Here is a 26,649-nt window from a genome sequence, read left to right as displayed (position 1 = left end):
AAAGATACGAGATATGTTTTTGAGATGCACATGCAGAAATAGTTGAAACAAAGACCCTAAAATGGGAGGAGGACCGTAAAGACACAGAGGAAATGGTGCTGAAGATAAACGGTCAGCAGTCGCCTCTGTTTTGGAAGATAAAAGGTTCATGGGAAAGTGTTTGTGTGGTCAACAGTGACGCTTCTACCAGCATTCCCTCCACCCACATCACTGAGTGCTGCCGCACCAACGAGCTGGCAGGAAAGACCAATGACGAGCAAGAGGTGATGAGAAAAAGATTACACGGTAACTTTTTCTTTGAGTGTGTGGTTACATGTACTTTGGAAAATGCAAAAAAAGTGTTGTTTTGTGACAATTATTTTAAAATGCCAATTCAGTATGACGATGTGGCCTGAGTAACTATTTAAGCATCAAATAAATCAGTGTGCATCTCTGTGGAAGATCAGTATTATAGCTAACATTACAGATATCCCTGGAATAAAAAAACAATGCCTGTACTCAACCTTTGACAGCAAAAGCGATCTCCAAGAATCCGTCAAGCTAATCAAATGTGCAAAGCCCAACATTGTGCCACAGTCTGAACAGTAACTAAGACAGTGTTTTTCATTAACAACAATGACCTGTTTTTGATGCAGACTGAGATATTGGCATTATTGATATGAGTGAACTCGAAGGATTATTGTAGCAACTGATGACTGTGATCATCAATTAACCTTCTGATGATTTTACAAACAAATGCCCCAAAACCCAAAGATCTTTACTCAATCAAGACAAGAAAAATCATCAAATTCACAGATCTGAGAACCAAACACCCATTGGATATATACAATGTTTTTAATGATTATTCACTTATTAGGATGTTTTTCAATTAATTTTCTCTCACAAGCTAATGGAGTAATTGTTGCAGCTCTACGGGGCATTTGTGTGTGCATAAAGAAGAAGTAGGAGGCCTCTATCTAGTTCCCTTATGACTGGATAACATGCTGTTTCAGCTAATCAAACCATTATGACTGCCCACTAACTGAGAACACCATTACCATAATGTCCAGTTTCATCTGATTAGCTATGCATGATCCAGATACACCAACGCTGGACACACAGAGAGTGAGAGAAGAAAAAAGAAAGAAGGGAGGGGGGTGGAAGAGGTGACCCTGACCTGACAACATTTTATCTAAAATAAAAACCGAAAATGGACATAAAGCATTCAGAAAGATTTCTCAGGAAAGGAATCATAGCTACTACAAACTCATGTTTCATGGAAATATGAGTCACTTTTCACAGACATTGCCCATGCTCACGACTTGTTAGAACCTTCTCGTGCACTCATGAAGAATCACTGCAATTAAATGTTGCTCATTTGTAAATCAAACAAGGTTTTTCCCTTTGGATAAACCTTGCAAGTAGGTTTATCCAAAGGGAAGACAAGAAGGGAACCGAATTCATCTCGACCCATTCCAAAAAGGCATCGTTATTTTTGTCCCAGTGTTCACAGGCAGAAAACAATTATTTTTAGTCTCTGCTTTAAACTTTAAAACTAATCTAAACATGTGAGTCCTCTCCCGTGCGCCACAATGATATTGAGGCAAGATGCTAAAATCCAGACTGATTCCTCCACATTTGGTCATCATTCTTTGCAGCAAATCAAATCTAATGTGTCGCATTTACTATGGCACTACTTTCTTTCCATTTTGGAAGTCTCGATCTGTCAAGGCACCTTTATCCTGGCATTCTGTGGCTGTGGTATCTTGCACCGAATAAACACAGCTGTGTTTGGAGCTTGGGAGATGATTTTTGCTAAAGAGTCGTGCCATATCCGCCCCAGCAACAGACCACTAACTAGCTGCCTTTCTGAGAGCTATCTGGCTAGATATTTGTGTGAATGGATTCCTGTTTGGCTGAGTCCCTTAAAGACTGCCAGTCAGACAGACTAAAAGAACCATAGCTCAGGACAATGATGGTGATGGCGTAAAGGGATGGCAACTATTTTGCCTCCCATTGGCAGCTATTACCTTTCTTGTATTTACCAATTGCAAGATCCACAACATTTGAGAAACACGCTAGCACAATATCACAAGCAACTTGGCAACAGCTGGGTCGGTGCGCTGCCACTGTAAACGGAAATGGCTGAAGTCTGCCCATCAGTGGCTAAACCTGCAAGTTTCCTAACAGCAAACAGGGCTGTGAACTTTCCAAATGGTTATAATGCAATGGACAGGCAGCTGGTCCTCTTGGTTAAACATGAACAGGCTGTTCTTTGAAAAGACTGTAAGCAACGGTCAGCAAAGGTCACAGAGAGCTGGTTTTACTCAAATAAAGACGAGAACCTTACGAGGACTCTTAAAGCGAAGTGCTATTCAGCTTGAATATTTAAGTCTTAATTCCAAAATCATTAATTTGGGTATGGCATTAAAGTAGTCCACTTGGTACCACAAAACTGAGAACAAATAAAACAACTGTATATATGGATTCAAAAAGTTATGCAAAACTAAAAGCAAAACTTTGTTCATAGGCTTTTTTTGATAGTATTTCTGGCAATGATTCCAAGCCTACCAATGTGTGATATGCAAATGCTAGCATCTTTAAAGCCTGATAATGTATCTTGCCTGCAGCACCCAGCCAGCACTCCTCTTACCAACACTGTCAGTTAACACCAATACTAAGCTGTCAGCACTACCGAGCACCATGCTGAGAGGGAGGGTGTGCCTTTCCAACGTAGAGACGAACAAGAAATAAGCTGCCAGATAAAGATACAGAGAAAAAGGAAAAGCAGAAAACTTAAAGCAAAGACATGAGAAGGGGACAAGAATGGAAGAAATGTTGGAAAGGCAGAGAGGGTCAGACAGACTGCAGCTAAAGATGACATCCTCCTGAACTGACATGTCAGTGAGACAACACAGAAAAACAGCAACAGGACCTACAGTACCTCACATACATAAGGAAATGAATTTTAGTCAGTTGTATCCACTGTTTCTGCACATGACCCACCAAGCATTTACATCTTGTGCAACAGAGAATCATTGAACATACAGTTTTCCACACAGTCTCTCACATTTTGTGCTTCTAGCCCATCCCACAGTGTATACACATTTACGCCTTTCAAAGAACAATGGCTAACCTTTGACCCTTCTGTTATGTAGGCCAGTTTACGATGTTTAACCAAGAGGTTGTCAACTTTATGCATCTTCCCGACAGTCATGAAACCTGTAGAGATCTATGTGCAAAAATGGAATGATGATAAATTGCCAATGGGATGTCTAAGGATGCCAAAGGGGACAAGAATTTTAGACACTGACATTAATCAAGCAGTGTTATGCTTGCACCCACCACCCAAAGCACTGCACGTGCACTACCGGTAGTAAAACAAAATTCTTTAACATTGTTCCCTATTTTACATCTTAGAAAACTATGGATGGAGAAGAAATAACTCACAAGATTCCGAAAGTAACCTAATTCTTGCTCTTGTTGTCTTAGTCTGCAGTCAATGGCCCAAGACGCAGAAGGATTTCAACTGAAGTGACTGAAACAACTAGTCATTTGTTTTCTGTTATCAACCAACATAATATTCTGAACATGAGTCAGGATGGCTGCAAATACAAGCAAGCATCAATTACACTTAAATGTGAGCAAGTTGCCATGGTATCTGATGATAGGCTACTACCTAACTCCAACCTTGTTTCTCCCTTGGGAACCCCTGTCCTCTGCTAGCAGGTGCAGTTTATCCCAATTACCCTTGCCACACCTGTGCCCCTTCCTCCCTCCGTCCATATCATCTCCTTCTTACCCTCTGCTCATGCTCTCTCTGTCTCATACCCACATTTCTGCTGTACACTACAGTGATGGCAGGTTCAGGTGCACTGCTCAAGCAAACCAGGGCTAGTGCCACAGGCAATTTATTCTTGACCACCTGAGTCCATTCCACTTCTAAAATCCAGGACCACTTTAGGTTGGGCAGAGCAAAGGAAAGACATTTCGAGTTCAACTCAGGATTCTCCTCAGCACACCATTTATGAATTTATAATGTGCATAAAATAAAAACGGTAAGAGTGCATTTTTATTTTATGAAAACAAACTTTGCTCGGCCTTAGTTAGATAAATTAAAGTACCACCAGTGCCAAAGCACAGTCTGAAAGCCCTATGTATGTTCCAGCTATCAGAGACGGTACTCTCTTTCTTTATCAAAGTTTGTGCATTAGAAGAAACATAGATATTTTACTCCCTTATCTTTACAATCATTGAGCACAAAACCAAATTCTGCACAGTTTTACTGGTGCTTTCAGAGTGGTTTAAACAGCAATAACAAATGCATATTCACAATGATATCACAACTGTGACATCTTGCTACTTGTATTTGATAGCAATATCAGCATTATACAGCTGTAAAGTGACATGCCATGTACAAAACTAAGGATAGAACAAGCTAACAAGTCTGTGCCACATACTTTTCAGACAGGTCTAGCAAACTAATCCTAGCAAACGCAGTTTAACAAATGATATGGAGAAATCAACAGCCTGAAATGGTGTCCTAAATAAAAATGTGCAGCATGACAGGCCTAATTCCCAAGATAAGTAGTTCAGCTCCAGCAAACCATCAGCCTCAGACAGGGATTCCCACATGCATCCGGGTCAAGACCAACAACAAACACTAGCTCAAACACATTTCTGGACCTCTATCTGTTAGGTATTTTTGTTTAAATGGGTTTCTTCAGAAAAAAAAAATTACTGTAGAATTGCTCCTATCAAAATATTTAATGGTGCCCAAAAGGTAAAATGACAGGATATGTAGAGTATGTCATGTTGGTTGGGGGTGTGGAGGGCTTCTGTTGGTCCCTTCAGGGATCCCTGGGGATCCCCAACCACACTTATGGGGCTACTTTGTTTTGGAGAACATCAAACCCACAAATAGATTTCATTCACAATTCATTGCTTTGCTGCTCCAAACTGAGATCCCATTCATGGCCAATTGTGACATGGCTCTCAAGTAATTTTGCAGCTTTGATTGCGAAAGGGGCTAGAAAGAGCCCGGGAGTGATGCACAGAGGCTAGACAAACAGGACAGAGCAGGGTCCATATGATCTGAGCAGCGGCAGCAGACTGGCGAGCAGCAGGCAGCAGAGGAACCGACTGCGACCCAAAAGATGTGGCACGGATGGTGGAGGATTACGTCATCGAAAAAAGGAGGACGCCTCATCAAAGCAAACCCTCACATCCATTACTTAACAGCTCATAATTAAGAGCTTTTCGGCCAGCACACCGTCTCTATCACTGACTTAGCCAAGAAAAGGAGGGAAAAAAAACCCGAACAATCATTGATGCGACCAAAAGCAGGGTCTCACAAAGCGGCTTATCCACGCAGGCCCCCTCTCGGGTGACATTTCTAGAATGTGACATGAACATGAGAGCAGCTGTAACAAGCGCTGCTTCACCAATTATTTAGCAATGAATGACAAAAAACACACACACAACCAACTCTGTTGTATCCACTGTGTCGGCTGAGCCTTCACGCTATATGTTAAGATAAACACATTTGCTCAGACAAACAACGCTTGTGCCGAAGCAACGCAAATCACACAATAATCACTAATTAATTGCTATTACGTGATAAAAGCATTTTAAAGCTGCATAACTGTCTCCGCACTGAACGCTAACTGGGCTCCGTCATTAAAGGGCTTATTGTACACTGGCCAATGAATGAGCCAAGAACGACCTATTTAACTTATCTATACAAATATGTCGGATTCGCTGAGCAGAAACAAAGTTTTATTGATTCAGTTAACATATAAATGCACATTATTACTGCGCACATTGAATTAGCTCTTGTTTCGCAGCTACGCAAAGTAAGCTGCGAGATATTGAATGGGCTAAGAAACAGCTAGCTAACAAGCAGGCTACACAACCACTGGCTATTAAGGTTATGGAATAAAATGCATATTTAGTTTGTTCCTTTCGTTTTGTTCAATTGGGTGCAAGTGTAATTACAAAGCGGTTCATCTGGGAGAGCATTATACCGGTGTTATTTCGCAATATTAGCCGCTTTAGCTGTGAGGGGAGCAACTTGGATAAAAGTGACAGCGCTAAGCTAGCTAGCTAGCTAACGTCAACTGGCAGTAAAAACTGGTGGCCTGTGAATGAGCGTCTTTCTTACCGTCATAAACTGCTCCAGGGGCGTCCAGTTTTTAAGGAATATAATTTTAGCTGTATGAGGAAATGGTTTGTGTAGGGGCGATATAGCCCGAACATCCAAGATCAGTTCACCCACTGCCGATGAAACCGGAGCATCATCACTATCACCGTCTTCATCAGTACTCGGAGTTCGGCGCTGCTTCACACACATCCATCCAGCAGAGCGGGGCCTCCTCCGGGCTCGACCATGCGACTGGCTCCTCGGCGACGACGGATAATCCACAAGACAGGAGCCCCCGCAGCAACCATTGGCTAGACGCGGCGACTAGCAGTCATTTCAGGTCGACAGAACGAGAAATATAATCCCACGTATGCGTCGAAACAAAGAATATGCGAAGAGCAAAAAAGGCTAGGCGTGGAAAATATTGTACATCAAATCACAATACAGGCAAATGTTGCGTTTCTGACTTCCCCAACATGAGCCTGCCCGTTGTTGTCAGCATTCCCTGCTCTCTCTGCAGCTGCTTTGCCTGTCTGCCTTGCAGCACAGCAGCGATCTGTACACCGACGTAATGGCGCAAAGCGAGCGCACAGGGGCGGGGCCACGGGACGGGAGGCGCGCTGTTTATTTTTGAGCGCACCCGGGTACGTAGAGCTGCTATAAAACATAATTCACACATGCAGCTGCATTGACAGTTCTCTTATGTCAGCCAAATACTGCCATTCACTCAATATCTGACCAAAGTTTGTTCCCATTATCATAATACGTGCTGCAAAATGTATGAGAATGTGCTGAATAATTTAACAGCAGGTGGAGTATGTAACCCTAACATATTGCAGAACGTAAAAATCACTTAAATTTTCATAAACTGGAAAAAATAAGATATCATAGCTTTAAATATTTATTTCATACAAAAAATATTGGCCCTACCTGTATCACAGAATAATCCGCATAACAGAAAATTGGGAAGCTGCATGAACAATGTTTGGTTCCTTCCGTAGACCTTAAAAGTATTTGGATGCTCTAATGTGGCAAATACATTCCAAAATGATGCAATATACACTCATAAAAATAAATGAATCCTGAAAAGGAATCTATTCTCACTTTAAAAGGCCATAAAAATGGAAAATTATATCAAATCAACCAAGAAGGAGCAGTGGGAATGTGTGTCATATTGTGCCTGATACCATGACCTAATGCAAAAATACATTTTATTTTATTGTAAAATATTCCAAATTTATTTTGAAATTGTGATATATTATGATTTATTATTTTAAAGAACTGTTTCTTCAGGAGTGATTGTTAGTCTGTATATGTAGCCCTCTGATAGACTGGTGACCAGTTCAGAGTCTCCCCTGCCTTCACCCCAAGTCAGCTGGGATAGACTCCAGCCCACCCATGACCCTAATGAGGATTAATCAGTGCATAGATAATAGCTGGATGGATGGATGGATATTTCTTCAGAAGTCAGAATTTCAGAATAATCAGCATGACTTTAAAAATAAATCTAGTTATGAATATTTTTTAAAAAACATTATTTAAAAAAAAAACATCCAATCTTCCCCATTCAGGCCAAATTAATCTGTAGCTCGTCATTCATGAATACTGTAAAAGAAAAATAATCCCGAACTATGAGACTTGTAATGTGGGCTGTACTGACCTCAAGTGGTTCATCCGAAAACAGGCTACAGAGCGACAAACAATGGGCCTGTGTGCAGATAACTCAGTCGGTCCCCTACAATGAAGTAAGCTGATGAAGCGGAGTGGTGAGATCAAGACAATAACCCCAGTGTTGCTGATATGCATATTCCAAAAGACACTTTGTTGTCAGGGAAATGATGAAGTAGACCTAAAAAAAATTCAAAACTGATTGACAGGATTACATTATATTCTTTGCAACTTTTTCATTTATTTTTTTTTAAATCAAAGTTGTATGACCTAACAGGGGATTACTTTTGGAACAAGTGTCTATGTGTAACAGTGTCCATAATCTGCTGCATAATCGTGGATCGGGAGCAAATTCAGCTGCTTGTTTCAGGGCAATAACACAGCAATGGTGGTTGCTGATGTACATAGAGCAACACCACAAGCTTGCCTTCTCTTTTACACCAGTTCTCTCAGCTTCATGCATCTTAATCTGAATTTTATTCAGAAAAAGTGCCCGATAGTTTTGATTTTGTCTTTGTTAGGTCTATCAAAAGGACACTGATGTAAAGAAAAAAGTGTTGGTGTAGGTCTCTGCAACATTATTAATTACATACTTCTATATTTAGTTCAGTCCACGGGGTAGAAGATTGGTAATATAATTAAAACACCCTATCTAAACCTTGTTAATAAGCAGACAGCTGACCTCGGGGAATCTGAGAGCTATATGATGAGTTCTGAGTGGCCAAAAGATGCATATTGAGATTAGTATCACTTAACAGTTTAGCTGGGGTCATTCAGATAATGGGCTCTTAGTGTTGCTCTCTTAAAAGGTTCTTTTTTCAAATCTGTGATGAATGCAAGAACATTGCTGTTCATTATTTGTGAGAACAATTCAATGACTAACAAAAGAAAGATGGAAGCTTTAAATAAATTTACTTGGAAAATACCATATTAGTCAGCTTCACATCATGATGTCTAGTTAAAGTGTGTGTACTGTGATCTGTCCCGCTGTGAGGGACGGTTCCGTCTTTTGCCAAAATTCCATATTCATGCACAAAACACAAACAGTAGAGTTCCAACGTACTTCCTTTCCATCATAATGGGTTTTCCTGTCCTTCACTGACTGGTAACACAGCTGCAGATACGGTAAATGAGGATGTTGGTGTTTATTTCAGATTCTTTAGCAGCACTGAGTAACGAGTTGCTATTTTTCTGCAGAAAGTTACAAGAAAGAATTCAGCTGAGCATATGAACACAAAAAAACTCAAAATTTGTTGGATGATACTGAATTGTAGTAATTTCATTTTATCTCCAGGAACTGATCTAATAATTTTTTTAAGTAAAATCAGAAATAATGAAGTTCCAGTGATAGTATTGATATACACTATGTGCCTATTTTCGAAACAATCTGGCCATCATTCAAGACAAATGTTAAAAACACCTTTGGAAGAATGTAGTTCCAGTGATTACTGTTCCCACTAAAGTTTCTGGATTATCTAGAGCAAACAGGAAATAGTTTCTGACAAGAAATGCTGCCCTTTAAATATCCTTTTTAGCCCTGCCTTCATTGTGCTTAAATGTGTAGAAACTAATATTATATATAGTATAATACAGAATAATCACACGTGAATTAAAAGTATACTCCCCATCATCAGTTTAAGCTGCCTAATGTGTCTTTCAGACGGCACACCTTAGGTATGCCATTATTAAATTAAATGTAAATGAAACCACCTGCCTAATACTGTACAGTTCCCTCTTGTGCTGCCAAACAGCTCTTACTTATCAGGATATGGACATGGAAGTAGATGTGTGTGTGCGTGTGTGCCACTGGCCTACATGACTACATCAAATAATTTGTATTCCCTTCCACCACTTGCTACGTGTGGCTACCATTTCAGGTTCACACTATTTGCCCAGCAGAGGGCACCTTCGACCAAACACCAGTGCTCCCATCCATCCATCCATTCTTGAGACACCGCTTTATCTTCACTAGGGTCGCGGGGGGTGCTGGAAGCCTAACCCAGCTGACTCGGGTGAAGGCAGGGGACATCCAGGACAGGTCACCAGTCTATCGCAGGGCTACATATACAGACAAACAATCACACTCACATTCACACCTACAGGCAATTTAGAGTTATCAGTTAACCTCAGCATGTTTTTGGACTGTGGGAGGAAGCCGGAATACCCGGAGAAAACCCACGCATACACAGGGAGAACATGCAAACTCCATGCAGAAAGATCCCAGGCCCATTCCGGGATTTGAACTGGGGATCTTCTTGCTGCAAGGCGAAAGTTCCACTGTGGAGCCCTATTCCAGTGCTCCCTTTGCTTTATATTGTCAGTGATTTATCACCGATAACAGCCAGCTTGTATTTCAGTTGATATGTTGAGGTGTTTATTGAGCATACTAATCAGTGGTATCACATTGTTCTCTTTTGGTTTTAAAAACACACCAACAAGTACACTCTACATGTTTGTGTTGTCCATAGAGGTGTTGTCAGTCAGTATCCCTGAGAGACAAACTCTATTCACTCTTCTATTAACTTAACATCTCAAAATGAGGGCAAATAAAAACAAAACTACACTAAAAACTTAACAACAGATACCAATACATGTATGCAAGGAAATGTGCTGTTTTTTTATAAAATGGGTGAACAAAATATACATTGAACTTAACAGATTTTAAGTATTATGGCCCTTCCTTATTTCACTGTATCCTACAGATAAACCCTCTGAGTTTACTGTTCTACAGTTCAAGATTTATGAAACACAAAACCACCACTTAGTACATGAGGGTTGGACATTTCTATTAAAAATGTGTTCACTCCTTGGGCCTGGTTTTGCAACAAAAAATCTCATTGACCTAGTCTGCCATTCTTAAAACAATTTATTCACAGAAAAGCATAACTTACAGTAGATCATTACAGGTGGCATCTGCTTAATTCTCAACACAAGCTGTCTTTTCACCCTCTCTCTTCTTTCAGCAGAGCGAGGATCCCTTCCCTCCTGGATGTGTATGGTGTGTGTTTCAGTTGAAGGATGTGAGCGGGAAACAAGTTCCCACTGGGAGCATACATCTCCTCTCCCTTCTGCCCCATTAGTGAGCGCAATGTCTTGTTTCTGGACAGAATTTTATCGTAAAATTCTACCCCTCCTTTGGCATAATCGCGGGACACTCCAGCTGCACGCCGGTCTGAGCTGTTGTCAATCCACTGGCTGACGGCATCTGAGGTGAGGATGTAAGAAACAGCACCGATGCCCAGCGCCAGCATGTTTGCAGCTCCACGAAGCAGCACAGGCCCAGTGTGAAGCCCAAACACCTGCTTCAACACCACGCTGTAGACCCAGACCCCACCCAGACAGAACGGGGCGACAGCAGCACTTACAATAGGTCCTCCAGACTGCAGGCGGGCCACCTCTCGCGCGATGGCAAACTTCTGTGCGTCAGTGGAAAACACCAGGGCCTCCTTCAGAGCAGAACCGGTTTCACTGCTCCAGTCCACTGTTTTGCCATTGATGAAAATGGTGCGGTTGGTTATTCCACTTGGGTCATCAGTAGTGCTGTTAAAGTTAGCTGGGATGCCAATTTGGGCCCCTGCGGGAAGCCATGGAACACCAGCACCGACTGGATGGAAGCCAAAGGACGCAAAGGCAGAGAAATTCTTGGCGGAGTTGATGCTATAGTCCTTCAACACCTACAAACGAAAACAACAATAAATCAAACTTGGAATTGATGTCACTTTTTTTCTCCATGAAGTTTAAATTTTATGTTTTGTGACTGGACAATGGTTGCCAATTAAGTGTGCTTCTAGGTGTAATGTCATTTTATTTCATCTACAACCTCTGCAAACAATTGTAGAGAGCTAATTAAATTTAATGCTATTTAATGTGACCTTAAGGAGGAACCTCTGCACACACACATACACTACCTGCTGAAAAACCTCCTCCAGCTTTTCAGACAGCGTGACAGGCTCTCCTTTGTACCAGGCTTGATAGAGCTGACGGTAGGATATGTCAGGGCAAACATGGTAGAACATGTTGGCCGCAAAGACCCCACCACAGCTCGCAATGAGCAGCGGAGTCCGGTACTTCTGAAGAAGTACCGTGTACTTCAGGAAACGAGACGCCATGTTGCGTCTCTGCTCTTGATTGATTTTGTGTCAGCTAGCTTCAGTAGGTGACATCTGTGAAGGAGAAAGACACATACACTCATGAGTATACCAACCTGCTTGTACGTCATGCAGAAGATTTAGAAATCAAGTCTTCACAGAAACATGATAGTTGTCATGTTGGAAAGTCCTGTCGCCATTGGTCTGTGAATGTATGTGTGTGAATGGGTGAACGAGGCCTCTGGTACACTCAGTTCATTACAATGACCAGTTAAAGGATGTATCTTCACAATACACTGTCAACACGTCCTCAAGATTCAAGTCCCTCTCTGGTCATTGGTCTAACTAGTAAAAATTCATCTCTGTTTAGAATATTCACATTTTTTCCCCATTAAAATAATCCCCCCTGCCTTATAATGGCTTAGACCTAACTTTTCACAGCAGTTCAAGCACCCAGCTCACCTAATTCGACATAAATATTTTAAAAACTATTCTATATCACACAAGTACAAGCTGTAACAATGGAATAACTCGTCATGCATGCTTTGAGGTCATAGTAATACCACAGGAAATCAAAACCCCAGAAGCTGGCAGGATAAATTTTGTTTGCTCTGTAATAAACCCTAAAAATTTGAATTCATGTTTTTGAAATTGTCATCAGTACACTGCAGTTTAGAGGTGGAACTGCTCAACCATGGCATTGACTGTTCATATTGTTGATGATGCACTTCCAGCATATGAAAAGACCATACTGAGATGCTAACAGTTCATACTGGGGAATAAATCTGAATAACTGACCATAATTTCAAACAAGATTATACATAGCATCATGGTGGGCTTGTAGACTTGTGCTTCCTAGTCTTGAAAGAATATTTTGAAACTTATCTTAATAGTCGGACTCTTCTGCATTTTCGCTTAGGGGTCAAAATTATATATGTAAACGTCCATATCTTTCCTTAGGCACCTCCATTTAACATTCTCAGTGCTGGTAGGAAAAGTAAACGAACCCTTGAATTTAGTTGTTAAACTTTCTTCTATTGACTCTTCCGGGAGCTCGGTGTTTAGAGTTAGGATACGGTTTGGTCCAGGTTAAGGTAACGAGAAACATATGACGGGGAAAAGACACATCAACACAGGATGTATGCTAACATAGCAGCACTTGCTAATCATTGTCTGTGTATTTAAAGATAGCTGAAACACGTAGAAACGAAACAGCAACTGCATAAGATTACTCATATCACTGCAAATCGACAGACTTAAGTTGGGAATAATGTTTTACAACACATTATCTGGCTTAGCTACATTGCCGACTGTTACTAACCGAACCATTAAATATATACCCGCAGCTGAAACCGCTTCGATTCACGAAATGCAAACACAGTCTGGCTGAAACTATGGCTAAATGTTCTGTTTAACCAGCAAACAGTAGTAAACACTCACATGTGTTGTACATCTTTACAAGGACAGTGGACAGGCAGCAAAGTTACATGATGTCCGTAAAGTGATGTAACTGTCGTAATAACGTTTTACGACAGTTCTTCTTCTGCAGTTCATTAGACTCGAGTGATTTTGTCGTTATCACGGAACATATACATACGTGTGTATGTATGTATGTATGTATGTATACACACACACACACACACACACACACACACACACACACACACACACACACACACACACACACACACACACACACACACACACATATATATGCTCCTTTTGACACAGGTTGTTCAGGCAGCTTTATTGTGCAATGTGTGATTTTTGTGCTGAACGGATGCAGTTGTACCACATTAGTTAGCACAATTAGGAAACATTGCCAGAACCCATGATGCAGTGGATAGCCGTAGAATTCACACAGAGATTATGCTTCATATCTTTCATTGTTTTTTTACTAAGCTTTATTTTTTTTTTCAGATATGCCACTATAAACCCAATAAATTTATTGCAAGCTGATCCTTTTAAAGGTATGCATAAAGAAATTAAAACAACTTTAATAAGGCACTATGGCTCAGCAACGAAGAACATTTCAAGCACTTATACAGCATATAACTGTAATTTCTTAACAAACCAAAAACGTTTGAAATTTGAAAAAAAGGAAAAATAAATCCTCTTATCAAAACCTTATCAAAATCTTATCTGTATAGCATTACACACACCGATGGTACCTTGTGCAAAATAAAGAACCACAACAAAAACAATGAAAAAAGGAAGCAACTAAATACAAATGAAAACTCATCTCCTACCATTTGGTCCCCAAGATCCCCATTTGTGTTTCTGATGAGCAAACGGAGACTAACTTTATTAATAAATCAATTGAAGACACCTGTGGTTATCAATGAATTCCTGTTTTACTTGCAAGGCTTTTCTTGCTCAGAGTGAACCTGACAGTGAACATCATCAGTCTACTTGCAGTAAAGGCACTGACTGTGTGTTACCTTAACCTATGCATTTCCCTGTTCTTTGACCATTCAAAGATCAAAAACATCTATTATACCTGAATGAATGACTCACCTACTTAAAACTATTTAATAACATATATAGCTTTTTTTTAAAAATCACATTCTTCTCATTTTAGTATTTATGATTTTCCTTTGATATTAGGTCAGACCTCTTTGCCCTGTGCAGGACAAACCTTGCCTTATAATTCACCAGCACTGCTCCAGTGTTACAGATGGTTGCACAGGTAAAATCTTCAGTGGGAGGTCTTTCCAGGTGTTGATGTATGGAAACAGCTTGTTGGTGAATTTGTGAGTGAAGGTGTGTATGACTGTGTCAGTGTCTGGATTAGAGAACGACAGCTTCCCTTGGTGAAAGTCCAGCTTCACTCTGATCCTCCGGGGCCTGCCCTTCAGTGGGATGACGGAGGCTGGACGTGATGGGGAGAACGCTGTGAATGTACCATTACCGAACCTCAGCATCCACAAACCAGATGTTATGTTCTCCTTCTTCTTGGCATCTTGTGCTATCACGCCCAGTGCCCATACCGGATTATCCGTGACCTCCACGGTCCACTTGTGAATCCCAGAGATGAAGCCCTGAGAGCCGAGGACACTGCGGTGCCGCTCCATCCTCTCTGGGGTTGCAGGACGGGACACTGTCAGTCCACATCTCACACTGGTTAAGCTGTCAGACAGGTGGAGTTCTTCATGGGCAGTGTTGGGGTTCAGGATTATAGGACTGTACGACACCAAATGCTTCATTTTGTGCCACACGTTGAAGCTCATGTTCCCCAGGTGTTTGGCCACATTGATGAGGGCTCCTGTCTCCTCCTCCTTTGGCTCAGGCAGAGGACGCTGAGCTTCCTTTTTTAAAGCATCAGCTTTTAACAAGAAAGACGCACCCTCCTCCCTCAGCCCGCTTTCTATGGTTTTGATGGTACTTTCCAGGGCGTTTATTTCCCTGGTCAAACCTTCGATCTTGTCCTTCATCTTCTTTCTTTTACATTCCTCTTCATCTTTCAGTGCTGCAATCCTCATCTCTTCCTCTGACTGTAAAAACTCATGCAGCAACCTAAACTCCTCTCGTATCTTCATTTCTGTTTCCAGAGTTTGATTCTTTATGTCCTCATCTGTTTTTTCCGATTTACCTTTCACTTCGTTGAAGTGTTTCAGTTTCTCCTTCAAGGGATTAAGGAATTCCCCCAAGTCGGCTCTGTATGTGTCTGCAGCTTCGTCGGCAGGAATAAAAGTGTGTCCTTTGTGCTGTTTGGAGTCTCGACACACGACACAAACAGGCATCTGGTCGTCCAAGCAGTACAGCTTGAACTTCTCGTAGTGTAGACGGCAGACGAGTCCACATTGTACCTCCAGTAGAAAAGCATCGCAGAAGTTCTTGAGCACCAAATTTCGAGGCGGCGAATTGGAATGAGACACGGTCCGGCAGCAGGGACACTCCCGGGCTCCTTTGGCCCTCCACCAGGAGAACACACAACACTTACAGATGCTGTGACTACATGGAAGCAGGACGGGGTCTTTAAAAATGCCCCGGCAGACCGGACAGGAGAGGTCTTCTTGTGGGACCGACCACATAGACGACATTTTTCTTTCCTCTGTTTGCTTTCTTTCTTTCTTGCTTTCCTTCTTCTTCTTCTTCTTCTTTTTGTTTAATGGCAGTTGGCACGCAACTTTAGGTGCATTACCGCCACCTTCTGGAATGGAGTGTGGGGCAGGAAGGCCCCAGCAGCCCTTAAACCCTCTCTCTTAAACCTGTTCTTTCCATAAATAAAAGCAATGCTCTAGCAACATGTTTCAAAGATAAATTACTCAAAATTTCCCTGATCTCGAATTTAATTTTACTATCACAGACTTTCCTCTTGAATACTCTTCTCTGCTGCTGAAACTTGGGGCAATAAATCAATACATGTTCAACATTCTCCTCCACTCTACAGCATTCACATTCCCCTGTATTATGCTTACCAATAATTCTCAGAGTGCTATTCAGCCCTGTGTGCCCGAGTCTTAATCGTGACAAGACATCCTCCTCTTTCCGGCCTAAACAGCCCTGTTCTACTAAATTCCCCTCTACACTTCTTTGAATGGAGTAATAAAAGCGACCTTTCAAGCAGGTATCCCATTGTCTCTGCCATTTCTTCTTCATTTGTTCTTTAACTATTGTTTTAACTTCAGATCTACTATACTTCATGGGAAAGTCAATTACATTTTTAGCAGCCCCTCTTTTTGCATACTTGTCTGCTAACTCATTTCCATCCACCCCTATGTGTGCCGGAACCCACAAAATAATAACTTGCTTGCCTTGTCTCCCTAGCCTATAACTTACTTGACCAATTTCACATATAATATCTTGTCTAGCCTCAGATTTCAAATTTTTAACACTTATTGCTGCACTGCTGGAGTCAGTTGCAATCACAGTTCTCTCTTTTCCATTATCCTCTGTCCAGTTTAATGCCAGCAATATTGCTGCCAATTCCCCGGTGTACACTGATAACTTGTCGCTTGTTCTTTTATTAATAGCAATGCCTAATTCAGGAATAACAAAGGACACTCCAACCTGACCTGTAAGTTACCTTGACGCATCAGTATAAATTACCAAATCATTTGAATAAACATAAGAAATATACCCATTAACAGAACCACTACTACACTTCTTTTCCAATAAGCTTAGATCCACCTTTATTTCTGTCAGTAACCATGGAGGAATAAGAGAAATTGAAACCGTTGGACTTATTTCAAGTTGATCTATTCCGGACTCTTGTGTCATGCTTTCTATTACCCATCCAAAGCTATTAATCTGCACCTTTTCTTTTTCCTGACTTGGCTGCAACACGTTCAACACCGGATGACTTTGTCTATGTCCCTGTAAATTAGCCCAGTAAGTCAGAGCTAATTGCATCCTTCTAAAATCTAATGGCATCTCTCCCATCTCCACTTGAATGGCATCTACTGGGGTTGTTTTCATTGCTCCACAGCATAACCTCAATGCAAGACTCTGAACAACTTCCAATTTTTTCAGGTTGGTCTTGGCAGCTGAACTGTAAACTACACAACCATAATCTATCACTGATCTGACCATAGCAATATAAATTGCTTTAAGACAATTCCGGCTAGCTCCCCAGTCCCGACCCCTCAAACATCTCATAATATTTATCACCTTCTTACATTTTTCCACCACCTTACTAATGTGCAACACCCATGTTAGCCTTGGATCAAACCATATACCCAAATACTTAAACTCACTTACTTTTTCTAAATTCATCCCATACAGTTTAACATTTACTTGATCAACCTTTTTTCGTGTAAAAAACATTGTTTTTGTCTTACTGACAGAAAATCTAAAACCCCACCTTATAGTCCATTCCTCCACTTTGTGTATAGCTTGCTGCATTTTACTCACAATAAAACTTTCTTTCTTTCTATTTCCTCTTCATACGTCACTGTCTGTTAGCGAACCAGCTGACATGTGAAGCACCACACCGCCACCTACTGGACTGGATGTGCAGCCGCAGGTTGACACATGGTTTATTTAATAGTAACTCATGATTAGATCACTGTGCCTATCAAAATATTTATTCCCTTGGAAGTTTTCCCCTACAACTGCTCTTTAAAACTGAATCATGGCTAATATTTTGTTCGCCCTTTAAGAAGAATTTACAAAAGAAAGACTCTTTCATATCAAAGGAAAAAACATCAAGAATCAAAAATCTTTATTGTCATTGTGTTTCCACACAGCAAAATTACGATTGGGGACTCCAAGCTATAGATGAAAATAGAAAATGACACACTATATACAAATAAATAAAACATTTTTTTAAATCCTCAAAAATATAAGTATGTAAACAAGTTAGTGCACATGTGCAGTAGGGTGAGTGTAAAGTGCAGTCCAGTGAAAGACTCAGTTCTTTATTGCACATAGTGTGTCTGTTGTGTGTGTATCCATGTTGTCCATGTTGTGTATCTATCCATGATCAAGTTATTTCTTATTCATTAGGATCACGGGGGGCTGGAGTCTATCCTAGCTCACTTAGGGTGGAGACAGGGGACACCCTGACTGCAGTAGACTGGTCGTCAGTCTGTTGCAGGACTACATGTACAGACAAACAATCACTTCCCTGAAGAAACAGTTCTTCAAAAATAATTAATCACAATATATCACAGTCTGAAAATACATTTGGAATATGTTACAATAAAATAAAATGTATTTTTGCATTAGGTCATGGTATGAGGCACAATATGACACACATCCCCAAACTCCACACGGAAAGATCTGGAGATGTCTGGGACGTGAACTGGGATCTTCTAGCTACAAGGCAATAGTGCTAACCACCAAGCCACTATGCAGCCCTCAAATTAAAACAGATTTATACAAATTAATGTTTTTTAATAAAAAACAGATCTAAAATAAGTGATTGCGTAAGTATTTACCCCATTCAGGTCTGACCGCAATTACAGCATTGAGCCTGAGTGGATAGGTCTCCATCAGTGTTGCACACCCGGACACTGCACTTTTACCATGTTCTTACCTAATAACTGCTCTTGAATTGCCCTTTTCAAATCCAGACACAAATTCTCGATTGAATCGAGTTCTGGGCTCTGACTTGGCCACTCCAGATCATTCACCTTGTTGTCTTTGAACTATTTCTGTGTAGCTTTGTCTGTATACTGCAGGTCATTGCTATGCTGGAAGGCTGGAAATCTTTATGCAGGTTGCAGTTCTCCTGCAGACTGGATCAGGTTCTCTTCCAGGATTTCCCTATACTTTGCTGTATCTATTTTTCCCTCTACCTTTACAAGCCTTCTAGCATTTGCTACTGAGAAGCATCCCTTGGTCACCACCATGCCTCACAGCGGGGGAGTTGGTGTCTGTGTGGTCTCACAATTTTTAAGGACTGCCAGCCAAAGTCAGATTTGCTGCATGTCTTCCATTTCGTAATGATACATTTAAGTGTTCTCCAAGGATTAGTCAGTGACTTTTTTTGTGTTCATCCCATGACTTACTGTATATCTTCACTTTAGTTGCCTCAAAACTAGGGAGCAGTGTTGACTAACACTAGAAAGAGAGCACACATAAAACACACTTAAAGTATCTGCACTGGTTGCCTATCTGTTTTACAACTGCCTTTAAGATTATTTTATTGACTTGTGAAGCTCTTAATGACCCTATTCTTACCTACTTATCAGATTTATTTTAACTGTATAAACCTACTGGATCCTCAGGTCTTCTAGTAGTTCCTTTTTAGCTTTAGCCTAAAGTCAAAACAAAAACCCATGTTTGGGCAGCCTTTTGCTATCACTGTGCATGTCTCTGTAGCAGTCTTCCAGAAGATCTAAGGGCGGCTGAGAGGTACTGGCTGCTGTTTTAAATGTTTTTAATTTCTTTTTTATTCCTTTTGTTCTGTAAAGCACATTGTGTTACATTTTATTTGTATGAAAAGTGCAGTACAAAGTCGAAATAACTGACTGATTGATTGATTTAACCACCATGATAAAATGTAAGCAGAAATTCTCATTGCTTAAGGCCTGCTGTGTAGACTTCATAAAAGAAAACAGCAAGTGGTGTGGAAAACTTTTCAAAGCTAGACATTGGCCAAGGAGGTTTCCCAGTGTAATGAACTGTAAAATGATGTGTGCTTTTGTCCCCATAAACACAATATTGTTGAGTAAGTTGAGTACAAGTACCTCAAAATTGTCCTCAAGCACAGTACTTGACTTTGTGTCCCTAATTACTTTCCATTGCTGCTCTTTATAACAATTAAATAAGCCATAATCTGGCATATATTTGAGTACTATAGAGAAAAATCAAAAGAATACATTTCCAACAGAGTTCAGAATACATGAGTAACTTTTGAATAGAACAGGTCACTAAAAGTAAAAGTCAAGTGGTTTTTAAATTGCAAATACCTTATGTATGTATATTTTGTCTTACTTCAGAGAAGAAAATTAATGTGAACAGTCATTATGCTTAAAATAAGAAGCCTGCAATATGGCAATTCTGCTGTGAAACATTGGCATTTAAATGGCTGCACATGCGAGGATGTCATGTAGAGGAGGAAGTGAAACTTGTACACCTAATAGTGAGAAAACTGTCAGTATCTCATGATGCTGGGGTGACTTCTTATTGCAAGAATTCAAATCACAAAGGGCAATTGCTGTAAAAATCCAAATGTGTCTCATTCAGCGGGTTCTCATCAGTATGGATACTTAGATTAACATAGCATTGTGATCTGTGATGGCAGATGTGGTAGCTGCTAGTGTTGAGGTGGTAGTACTCTGGGATGGAGCAGCCTAACACCCATTTTAAAAAATTGTATAGAATGCAACCCACCAGCTCACATATTTATTTGTGTTTACTGAGAAAAGGTTTATACCTTTCATTGCTTTTATTTATTTACCACTGATTGTTGCAAGAATCACAGATTTATTACTGAAGAACCCAAGAAGTGTTTTTGTACAGTTTAGTTCATTTAATACCCTAACTGAATTAAACATTTTGACTGCACCAAAAAATATCTCTCTAGTGTTTTATTTGCACTTTCACAGTAACAAAGAATGTACTTTTCTCTTTCAATATATATGATGGAATTTAGAATAAGTGCAGTAAATCAAAGCAATACCAGCCATTCTCCTTTGGACCAAAAAAACTCACATATACATTCACATGTTCCTCACCTAAAGTTGTTTTTAGCTCATTTTATTCCCTTTTAACATGCAACATTTTACTATGTCCCTCCATTAAAATAGAAACTTGAAAAAGATCAAAAATGTTGTCAGCTAGAATTTGCAGGATCTGTAAAATTAAAAAAACATTGGAGAGATTCGCAAATGCACATATGCAGAGAGGAATACGCTGCAACAGTTATCTACACAACAGTTGTAGAGTCCAGATAAAATAAGGTTGTGCATAGGATAAGTCCAATGAACACTATCAAGTAGCCACTGTAGTAAATGCTAATATGGTAAATGTGAACCACTTACAGTGTATGTGTGTGTGAGTGTGTGTATGTGTGCATATTGTGATGAAGTCAGACCATCTGTTTCCAGCAGAAAGAAACTGCTCACTACTGTCACCATGGAAACAGGCAGGAGGCAATGGAAGTATAAGTCTTTACGTGTGTGTGTGTGTGTGTGTGTGAGTGATATGTGTGTGTTTGAAGAGAAAGAGACAGAGAATCCCCTATTCTATTCTATTCTATTCTATTCTATTCTATTCTATTCTATTCTTAGTTATAAATCTCAAATTAATAATGGAACTAAGCACAATAGTACAAGGGAATATTTTTATACCATTATCATATTTACCTTCATGTAGGACCGTGTCTATCTTGTGATTGACTGGCAACATCTCTACAGTGTCTTTTTCTGCCTTCAATACAATGCATGCTTGAATAAGTCACATCCTTCTGACTGTGGAAAGAACTGAACCATAGACTGGATGAGCCCTCCATGATGTCACCCATAGGCTTCGTGAAGAGCAGTGCTGAAGCTCACTGTGGTGGCTCTGGCCTCCTAATTAGGTCCTGACTCCTCTTAAGATCGCCTGCCTTCACTCTAAGTCAGCTAGGATAGACTCCAGCAACCCCGTGGTCATAATGAGGATTAAGCGGTGTATAGCTAATGCATGGATGGATATATGTGATTTCTTGAACATGCAAGAGATTACAGGTGGTCTTTGTCATTTTAAACCTGTCTGAAAAGACTAAACTCAGATTGAAGATCTTTTACATTATGCTAAAAACATATTCAGACAAGCTACCTTCTTTCTGATCCCTTGGATCCATCCATATGTCAGAGTGCTCTTGCATAAAGTCAAGAAGTGGGGGAGTCTGACACTGATGAGGAAATGCACAGAGGTTAAGGAGGCCACGCTGGGCATTGGATTTACTGTTTCTTTACACGTGGATGCATGTGCACATATTTGCATTCCCTGATGGTGCATCAATACTGACACACACACAAAGACATCACTGGTGTTTAATGACCCATGACACTGAATGTCATTGGCACTTTGCAAAGTGAACATGATGAACCCTGTAGCCTCTTGATGTTCCTCAAGAGGAAATAAACATCACAATTTGTACATATCATGTGACTGTAAGTGCAGGGTGGCCACAAGAAGAGGCTCCAGCTGGCCTTTGTCTGACCCTGCCCTCCAAATACCAGCAGAATCAAAAGAAAAACAGGCAGTATGCGGGAGACACAAAGGAATCAATTCTCAAATTAAGATCCCATCAACTTGGTGCCCAGTCTACTGGAGTGACCTTTTAATGAATGAATAAATCAATAACCCAGTCAGTCAATTCAGCACCTTTTGATTGCTTCCTACAAGTCTTCCAAAGTCTAAATCAATAGGTTCTTACGTCAAACAGGGCAAGTATCTGGCTCCTTGATGAACATTACTGGGAAAACAGAATGCTTGTGTCCACACAGAGCTGATACTGACATCTAGAGCCTGTTTACCTTTGATTTAATGCCGAAATATGGACTTGATGTGAATGAAGTCCATATGTTTTTCGGAAAACATTTTTATAAAATGTTTGACAATGTATTTCCCTAAAATTAACGTTTCTGGAATATGTGAAGTTCAGACTGAACATGGTAAACGCTACATTCTTATTTTTAACATGGTAATGTTTAGTCACAAGCAGTCTTCTTATCCTTAACAAACTCTATTTCAAATGTTGCCAAAACTGTTCAGTGTTAAGTAGTTATTACCTCCGCCAAGGAGGTTATGTGACACCCGGCGTTTGTGTGTCTGTCTGGTCCATCTGTCCGTCTGTCTGTCTGTCTGTTAGCAAGATAACTCAAAAACACCTGGGCAGATTCACATGAAATTTTGAGGGGATGTAGACTATGGTAAGAGGAAGAGCTGATTAAATTTTGGTTGTAAACCGGAAAGGATCCTGGATTCTGGATCACTTTGAATTTTTTAGTATGTTTTAGTATGTGGTCCAAAATAGGACAAAAACATCATAGGTTAGTATGTCGTCCAACAAATTGGAGCAAGGTGTCCAGATAGCTCAACTGGTTAAGAAGGTGATTCGTAAACAGAGCTGTGTCAGAGACGCAGGTTTTATTCCAGCTCATGATCCTTTACTGCATGGCTTTCCGTTTCCCTCTCTATCCTTGGAGGAGGTCTGCACTCTCTGAGTGCTTTTCTAGTTGTAGATAGTGACACATTTCTGCACTCACATGCATGCTGGAAGAAAGCTGAATTGACTGAAACCAATGTACACTTTCATCTGTTTGAAAGCATAACAGGTTTCCCTTAACATTCAGTGAAGCTGTATTGACTGCATTTCACTTCATATTTGGAGCTAAATACTTTGAATTCAATAATTATTTTCTTTGCAAATGTGCTAATTCAATGCTATCAAGATCAAAAAGATTGTTAACATTACATAATTGTATAGTAAGAAGTCTGTATCCATGCATGCTAGATGTAGAGATGTGTATCTGAGTACATGCTTTTAGACAGAGTAGGCTTTCCTGGAAACGCTGCCTATACAGAGAAAAAGAGACCACTTCATTTCCCATCACTTAGTCACAGTAAAGTGAGTTATAAAACATCTAATGTTGGATTACTTACAGAGGTAAAATGCATATCGGGCTTCCTCTTCCTTGCTTCAATTGAATTATTTACATCTTTCTCACTTACACACATATTTCTGTCGGTCGGTGGTAATGGGCTATTTCATCATCAACAGTCATACCAGTAATGCGTAAAATGCATGTGTGTGTACGTTTTGTTTTTCTGAGCACACTATAGCCTGTACATGCATTTGTATGTATGTATATGTGCTCTTATTTACTAACAACAAGATACTGCATTGGTCTTTAAATAATATAGCAGTACAGACAGATCTAATGAGATATCAGCACTCCTGCATGTTTGTACTCTGGTCCTCTGTGGCTTTGAGTTGACATTCACTCACCTGCTCCCAAACAACCTTATAATCGCTGCGGTTTCTCGGAAGCACTTCTTTTAAGTAGCTACCAGCAAGTGTTACCAATTAATAAGACGGTCAGAAGGCAGCCTCTCTGTGACTTTCAGTGTTACACTGTATGCAATAATTCTGTTGCACTGAGATAGTTGTATAGCGGCCTGTTATTGGATCTGATAGAATGTTATGAATAAATGTGATCCCTGAGAAATGATTTCTAACCAGTTGTTATGTGCACAGGTCTGTTTGGAAACATTTCAGTGCATTCATATTTACAGCTGACTAAAATTACATTGTAACCTACAACATCTGCTATAATGCTGTTCTCAATGTCACACAACCCCTCTCTATCTTTTTATTCTCAATAGCTTTCTATTGCACTTACTGTACTGAACACACACACAGCCCTGCTCTGTCTCTTATGATTCAGCATATTCCAGTCATTTTCATTCAGCCTTTATTTTAATCCATTGAAGGCATGAACTCCTTTTCAGTGCTGTTGAGAGTACAGCTAGAACAGACAACAAAAGACACAGTTACACTCAAAAACAACCTAGTTTGCAATCATGGTTTTAAACTAAGCCATAAGTGTGCTCCAAATATGTGCAGCCCAACAACTACAACAGTATTCTTAGAGTGTAATCATGAGATACCAAGCCATAGTCATAAGATACTTCCATTTGATAATATGTACAAATTAAAACTTACACTATGCAGTAAAAAAGCACAAGCAGTTTTTGGCTGCTTGTGTTTATCCTACAAATGAAAGTAAATGCAGTGTCCTACACTACCGTTCAGAAGTTTGGGATCACTGAGAAATGTTCTTAATTTTGAAAGAAAAGCATTTTTTTTCCCCCAATGAAGATAGCATTACATGAATCAGAAATACAGTTTCGACATTGTTAATGTGGTAAATGACCATTTTAGCTGGGAAAAAAAAGATTTTTATTTGGAATATCTGCTTAGAGGGACATAGACCCATTTCCAGCAACCATCACTCCTGTGTTCTAATGCTACATTGTCTTAGCTAATGGTGTTGAAAGGCTAATTGATGATTAGAAAACCCTTGTGCAATTATGTTAGCACATGAATGAAAGTGTGAGTTTTCATGGAAAACATGAAATTTTCTGGATGACCCCAAACTTTTGAACGGTAGTGTATATTTACGTGCAAACGGCACAATTATCATTCACAATCCTTTCCAGAGAAGACATTCTGACATTACACAGTTCTGAAACACAGGTCTAAATAGTACGGTGACAGTAGCTGCTTTGGTTCCAGGGCTTTACTGCTGTGGCTCAGTGTCACACTAACCCTCATTAATGTTATCAGTAATGCCTGTGCTTTTCCTTTTATTAGTAGTTTGTGTGTTCTGAAGAAAACTGCCAGTCTGGAATAGTAACCCAGAACAGGATTAGACCTAACAACACGAATCAATGAGCTGAAACCTGTCACTAAATTTGCCAGTACATTAAATGTAATGAATATACATGATTTGTGGCTCTGTGTGTCCCAAGCCTCTAATGCCATGATAATTAGACAAGAGCTCCTATGGGGTCTACTAAACAGTGATGCAAAGTAACTAAGTTCTATTTTCTGCTCGTTTATACTTCTACTTCACTACAATTCAGAGAAAATGGATGGATAGATTGATCATGGGCAGATAAATTATTCTGCAGCGACACCTTATAATTAGATTGACAAAAATCTTTATTGCAGTTGACATACTACCTAGCTGTAAATGAAGTAAAAGGTGAGACACTACATGCAGAAAATATTGCTTTTTCCTGCATTTATTAGCATGTCCTCTTTCTGACTAATGGAAAGAAATATCCACAATACACATTTAGGAGTTTAATTTTATTTTTCTAAAGGTTTTTGGGCGCTGCTTGCAGTATCTTTGGGATGTATGATGGAATAAAAACAAATATCCAAACCCTCCTTTGTAAAAAGAAACAGAAACTCTAATATGTCAACAAAATGAAACAAAAATGTCAAAGCTGCTTTTAAATAATATTCAAATTTCAGGTCAAGGAAATGAATGCAAATTGGGACCTTTTCAGATAGATACTACCTCATTTTCACATATAAAAATACTTTTTCAGAAAACTTGTAATTTAAAAAAAAAATCATTGCCTTAGTGTTAGTAATTAACGGAGGAAATTTAATGGTGATATCAATTGAAAAAATCAGCTTCACCTTTAAAGTGATGAACGCGTGAATGCACCAGTAATTATAATCTAATATTATAAAATGTGTTAATTCTGCATCATGACAAATTTTAATTGAAATACTTGCCTTTTTTGTATGTTCACTCAAGTAAAATTGGGAGTTCATGACAACCAATTAGAATTATCAAGTTATGAAAGATG

At 39.8% G+C, this 26,649-nt stretch overlaps 2 protein-coding genes across 2 annotated transcripts in view; both read right to left on the bottom strand.

Moving 5' to 3' along the window:
• The window catches only part of ptpn4a (protein tyrosine phosphatase non-receptor type 4a), a 75,204-nt gene extending 68,521 nt beyond the window's left edge, over positions 1-6,683 (bottom strand). The window contains 1 exon segment of the mRNA XM_051958634.1: positions 6,143-6,683. The gene's annotated coding sequence lies outside the window, so the exon portion shown is untranslated.
• Positions 6,684-10,637: 3,954 nt separating this feature from the next.
• tmem177 (transmembrane protein 177) lies at positions 10,638-13,465 on the bottom strand. Its single transcript, XM_022204630.2, has 3 exons — positions 13,318-13,465; positions 11,698-11,952; positions 10,638-11,463 (listed from the first exon to the last, which is right to left on the bottom strand). Exons 2-3 carry the CDS (start codon positions 11,896-11,898, stop codon positions 10,732-10,734), a joined length of 933 nt encoding a protein of 310 aa, XP_022060322.1. The 5' UTR covers positions 11,899-11,952; positions 13,318-13,465; the 3' UTR covers positions 10,638-10,731.
• Between the last annotated feature and the right edge of the window lie 13,184 nt (positions 13,466-26,649).

Source organism: Acanthochromis polyacanthus, chromosome 14 (genome assembly GCF_021347895.1).
Source record: "Acanthochromis polyacanthus isolate Apoly-LR-REF ecotype Palm Island chromosome 14, KAUST_Apoly_ChrSc, whole genome shotgun sequence".
NCBI classification, from domain to species: domain Eukaryota; kingdom Metazoa; phylum Chordata; class Actinopteri; family Pomacentridae; genus Acanthochromis; species Acanthochromis polyacanthus.
The sequence above is the reverse complement of the archived record's forward strand: the minus strand, read 5'-3'. Positions and strand labels throughout refer to the sequence as shown.

Coding starts and splice junctions, on each gene's coding strand:
- tmem177 (XM_022204630.2), bottom strand. CDS start 11,898: ATGGCGTCTCGTTTCCTGAAGTACACGGTACTTCTTCAGAAGTACCGG. Junction 11,464..11,697: donor TGGAGGAGGTTTTTCAGCAG/GTAGTGTATGTG, acceptor TTTCGTTTGTAG/GTGTTGAAGGACTATAGCAT.